The sequence below is a fragment of the Pteropus vampyrus genome, unplaced genomic scaffold (genome assembly GCF_000151845.1).
Source record: "Pteropus vampyrus isolate Shadow unplaced genomic scaffold, Pvam_2.0 Scaffold69, whole genome shotgun sequence".
Taxonomy (NCBI): Eukaryota; Metazoa; Chordata; class Mammalia; order Chiroptera; family Pteropodidae; genus Pteropus; species Pteropus vampyrus.
Window position 1 is genome coordinate 101096 of NW_011888850.1, and position 5833 is coordinate 106928.

Genomic DNA, 5833 nt, shown 5'->3' on the forward strand with positions numbered 1-5833 from the left:
CCTGGCAGTCTGTAACGCAGAACATGCTCCCTTTGCATGACTTATCTGTCTAAATATTGGTTTAATTATTCTCCCTTGGGAAACCAGGAATGTCTTTGTCTGCTGATTGTTTCACCAAGAGGGTAGAGTGACTTCAACACAAGCGTTTAGGTTCCAGTTCCAACTCTCCCTTCTCTATGCCCCCATCCCAAATCCTGGAGTAGTGTACTCTGATTGGAACAGCTTGGATGAAGTGCCCACTCCTGGTCTCCATGGTCAGGGGAACAAGGACATCAGATAGAAGCACAGTTGCTGAGAGCCACCTCTGTGCAAGATGGAGCGAAGAGGTACACGATCCACGCGTTCCACACAGGAGGCTCCTTAAACTTCACTTTTGAACCAGTGCCAAAAAAATTGGGAAGTAATTTTAAGTACGTCTGTATATTTAATATAGATATAAATTTTAAACACCTGTACACAAATATATGGAAACATATATACATACTAAGTTTATCCTTTAAAAATAACAATGTTCAATATAAAATTGATCGCAGAAAGTATGATAGAAGGTACTTTATATGATTTATTGTATTTAATTGTTATAGCAACACTGTGAGATAACTACTATTATTACCAGCATTTTACATATGAGAAATTTAATCATGCAAACATTTAGTGGATAATCCCTGTTCTTCCTGTGCTTTAAGGAAAACGAGAGTAACTGAAAAATCTTCAGTCACCCAGTGTGATGGCCTAGATACATTATCAGAATACAAAAATGGAATGACGCCTTAATATTAGTTATGGATCAAGGGAAGCTCCTGAATATCTATGTTATGTCCCCTTTAGGTATATCAAAATTGGAGATAAGGAATGTGAATTTAACAAGAACTTTCGTCTTATCCTTCACACAAAACTGGCAAATCCTCACTATAAGCCAGAATTGCAAGCTCAGACAACCCTCCTCAATTTCTCGGTCACAGAAGATGGTCTAGAATCCCAGCTGCTGGCAGAGGTGGTCAGTGTTGAAAGGCCAGATTTGGAGAAACTTAAGGTAAAAAATATGAACTCATTCACCAACACTTACTTGATGCCAGACATACGAGTGTAAGATAGGGTTCCTGCCCTCCAAGATGTTGCACTCTAATGAGAAAAATGAGGATATATGTGAATAGTTAAACAACTCAGGTGTACACCTGATAAAGAAGGTAGTTAGGGTCTCCTGTTCAAAATAGGAGAACGATCCCTTTATCATTATGTAGCTCCTGATAATTTTCCTTGTCCTGATGTCTACTTTGTCTGAAATTAATATAGCTTTCTTTTTACTGGTGTTAGCATGGTACATCTTTCTCCATCTCTCTACCTTTAACCTGTCTATATCTTTAAAGTGGATTTTTTGTAGACAACAAATAGTTGGGTCTTGTTTTGTATCCACCATGTCAATTCCTGTTATTTAATTGATATATTTAGACAATCCATATTCAAAGAGATTATTGATATAGTTGAATTACTATCTACCATATTTATCGTCTTTTATTTACTGCACTGTTCCCTCTTCACTCCCTTTTTTTGGCTTTTCCTTTCTGTCTTCTCTGGTTTTAATTGAGCATTTTATGTGATTCCAATACTCCTCCTCTCTTAGCATATAAATTATACTTTTTAAAAGATTTTAGTCATTTCCTTAACATTTGTTGTATGTATTTACAACTAATCTAAGTCCACTTTCAAGGAACACTATGCTGCCTCATGGGTAGTTCAGGTACCTTTTAACACATAATTCTCATGTGCTCCCTCTCATCCCTTATAACATTGTTGTCATTCATTTATTCATAAGTTATCATCACTGAATATACTGTGGCCTTTATTATTTTGTACAATTATCTCAGTTAAGAGTAAGAAAGAAAATATTTTACCTTCATTTATTCCTTTCCTTCCCTCCCTCCCTCCTTTCTTCCTTCCTTCCTTCCTTCTTTCCTTCCTTCCTTCCTTCCATCCATCCATCCATCCATCCATCCATCCATCCATCCAAGTTTCTGACCTATGTCATTTCCTTCCCTTAAACATTTCCTGTAAGACAGGGCTACTATTGACAAATCTGCAGTTTTTGTTTTTCTGAAAAAGTCTATATTTCTCTTTTATGTTTTAAGAAGAATTTGGCAGGATACAGAATTCTAGGTTGGTGATTTTTCCTTCAGTATTTTAAATATTTTACTCTGCTCTTTTCTTGCTTACATGGTCTCTCAAGAGAAGTTCCATGTAATTTTTATCCTTTTTCCTTCATAGATGAAGTGGGATTTTTTTTTCCCCCCTGTGGCTTCTTTCAAGATTTTTTTCTTCGTCTTTGGTTTTCTGCAGTTTAAATATGATATACCTGGGTGTAGATTTTTTTTTTAATTTATCCTGCTTAGTATGCTATAAGCTTCCTGAATCTGTGGTTTGGTGAATGTCATTAATTCTGGAAAATTCTTAGCCATTGTCACCTCCAGTATTTCTTCCCCTTGTTCTCCTTCTTTCTTTCAGGTATTCCCATTATGTGTATGTTATACTTTTTCTAATGGCCCGACAATTCTTGGAAATTCTTTTCCTTTCTTTTCTCCCCCATTCTTTTTTCTCTTTGCTTTTCAGTTTGAGAAGTTTTCGTTAACATATCTTCAGGTTCACTGGTTCTTCTTCCCTTGACTGTGTCCAGCCTTCTGATGAGCACATCAAAGGCATTCTTCATTTTTGTTAGTGCTTTTATTATTTTTTTTTTTATTTCTAGCATTTCCTTTTGATTCTTTATTAGAGTTTCTATCTCTCTTCTTACATTGCCCACGTGGTATGACTTGTTGCCCACTTTTCCCATTAGAGCCCTTAGCATATCAAGCATAGTTATTTTTAATTCCCAATCTGATAATTCCAAAATCTGTGCCATATCTGAGTCTTATTCTGAGGTTCGCTTTATCTCTTCAGACTGTGTTTTCTCTCTTTTAGCAAAAACCAGATATGATGTTGACTAATTTGAACTGAGGTCAATAAGGCATTAGTGTGAGATTTTATGGATGTTTAGCTAGGCTTGAGTCTGTGTGTGATTTTTGCTGTAGCCATTGGTGCATAGTCTTCAGTTTCTTCTAATGTACCTGCTTTAGTCTTCCCTGTGTCTTTGTATTTCCCTAGAAGCTGCTTCTTAAATAGAGCCATGTCTTGTAGCTCTCTCACTTGTTATACTGGAGTCTGATGTTGTAGTAGTAAGGTATTATGGATGGGGAGCATCCTATAATCTCATGATTAAATCTCAGGGTTTTCTAGTAGGCCTAGTAGGCCTTTGACCTTCAGAACAGTTTCTTTTCATTTATTTCTATCTCTCCTCTGTGAGAAAGAAAGGAGGCTGAGTTATCCAATCACTCCCCCCTAGGTCAAATAAGGTTCTAGTCAAGTAATTTTTCTTCAATGCAGGTTCTTGTTAAGAGAACAGAAAGCTCTTGCCATATTTTAAATGATTCCTTTCCTCTGGACATATTTCTAAATCTTGTTTTCCCCTTCCCATGCCCAAAGCAGGAATAGATTTTTTTTTTCTGATCTTCACTGTGTGAACCCGATGAATTTCCTAGAGATCAGCTGACAAAAGCATGGCAGGCTCCCTAAGACTGGGTCCTCAGGAGTTCTTAACGCTCAAGCTCTGCCTCCAGCAATTAGCCAGTTACTATTTAAATATTCCCAGTAAGCTGTGATTGTCTTTATTCACCCAGCTCTCCAGTTTTTAGGGTGATAGTTTGCCCTGTGACCTCCGTTTTCTGATGGACCTAAGAAGAGTTGTGGATTAGTTTTTTCCCTGTTGTGAGGATGGAAACGATGACTTCAAACTCTTTACATTTGAAGCAGAAACCCCGAAGCGTTTTCCTATAGAACAGATTCTTCCTACAGGTTCACGATGTTAAATGATTGTGGTAAATGTTCGTACTCTGTACCCTGGAGTGGAACCAGCTTGTAACATGCCTTCTGTTTTTTTGTTGTTGTTGTTTGCTTGTTTGTTTTTAATTTAAAATTGTGATTAGTACGGTTTTAACGTTAAGTGTGTGCTATTAGATATGAGTCCATAAAATTGATGATGAAGGAAACTGCTTAAAAACATGAATTGAACCACCATTTCTCAAACTGTTTTTGGTGGATGTTAGTTGGTTTTGACAAAGCACCAAAATGACTTCAAGATAGAGCTGAAGTATCTGGAGGACGACCTGCTCCTGCGTCTTTCTGCGGCAGAGGGGAGCTTCCTGGATGACACCAAACTGGTAGAGAGACTGGAGACGACGAAGGCGACTGCCGCAGAGATAGAGCATAAGGTAGGAAAAGGCGAGGGACACCTGGAGGGCTTGTTTCAATGCTCTGTTTGAACGACGTGCTTAGATGAAAGTATCGTCAAACTTGGTAATTTCTAAGAGGTTGGACTTAGCGTGGAATTCAGGTCTTCTAAAGTGCCCTTAAAAAGTGGACTGTGTGAGGCTCTGCATGGAGTTAGAGATGGCCAAACCTTGCGCTTCTCCTAATTCCACAGAGATCCAATCATTCAGGTGAGTCTCTGTCAAACTATTATTTTTTCTGTGTAACCAAATTTGAAGAAAACTGGTACCTGCTGGTCTAAAATCTAAAAAGGCTCAGCATCCAGCTCTGGCAAACTGATATTGTACAGTCTCATTGGAGGTTTCCTAGTCTGTTGTACATTTTAGAGAAATACTTAGAGCTGAAGGTTTTTTTTACGGGCCTTCAATAGTGGAAGACTGAGCAAGGAATGGTCTCCTGCTGTACTCAAATGCATTAGTCACCTTGGGAAAATTACATTTCCTAAAAGCCAGTGAGATTTTTCATTGAGTGGATTTCCTGCTGAATATCCAACATGTGTCCCAAGAGGCCTTGCGCATGGTGTGCCCTTTGGACTCTAACGAGTGGCCATTAACCCTTAAAATTCCATTATTTCAAAATGAGAGGAAGCCTTATTGTTTTCTGGAATGTCCTCACTACTAAGTAATCTACTAATTACCCAGTGGAGGCTGTGTCACCACACATCCAATGTATTTGTCTTAATTTAAACAAGGAAATGGAATCCCAAATTATTCTTTCCTTTTCGCTTAAAAGGAATTCTAGGTGGCTCATGAGATGGTAAAGATTAGAGCAATTAAGTAAATTAGGTCTTACCTTTCAAATGAACTTCTAATTGTCTTAAAATGTCTTAAATGTCTTAAAATGTCTAATTGTCTTAAAATGTCTCTTCCTGTCTTCTTAATACAGTGCCATATAGGGACTTCTTTTTCTGTTCTACATTTTCTTTATTTCCTTTTATACATAAATATGATGAATCAAGTCTATAAAAAAAAGGTTGGAAAAATAAAGCTATAGGACCAGAAGTAGTCCTAGATAAAAGAAATAAATATTTGAGCCTTGAATAAAAAGGAATATCTTGGTCGATAGTGGTTTTTTTTGTTTTTGTTTTTTAAATATCTCTGAATGTACCCAGAGGCCAATACATAAAAATAAACTAAATGGAAATAGATGAGCATATGGATGATCTGGTGCAAAGTCAAATTAGACAGTCATGAGAGTCTTCCTATAAAGGCTTTTTAGTAAGTGTGGCTAGTGGATATATTATTGACCTTGGCTGCTTTTGTATACCTTGTTGACTAATAAAGCTATTGGCATTGAATTGACCCAGCAGACTTTTAAGAGCTATCCCTGGGAAGTGATATAGCTGGGTTATTAACCCCTGAAAGAGAGAGGGGAGGCAGGAAGGTTACATTACTCAGAATAAATTCCATAGAACCAAAAACAATCAGGTTTGTTTAATCTGTCGCCATAAAATGGCTAGAGTTATACCCATTCTCAC

The 5833-nt window shown here is 37.3% G+C and overlaps 1 protein-coding gene across 1 annotated transcript in view; it reads left to right on the forward strand.

Moving 5' to 3' along the window:
• LOC105293196 (dynein heavy chain 11, axonemal) overlaps positions 1-5833 on the forward strand; it is a gene marked incomplete at its 5' end in the record, with an annotated part of 146959 nt that overhangs the window by 94884 nt on the left and 46242 nt on the right. The window contains 2 exons of the mRNA XM_023531528.1: positions 829-1033; positions 4134-4298. Of these exons, the coding sequence (XP_023387296.1) occupies positions 829-1033; positions 4134-4298 (370 nt within the window). The remainder of the gene's footprint in view (positions 1-828; positions 1034-4133; positions 4299-5833) is intronic.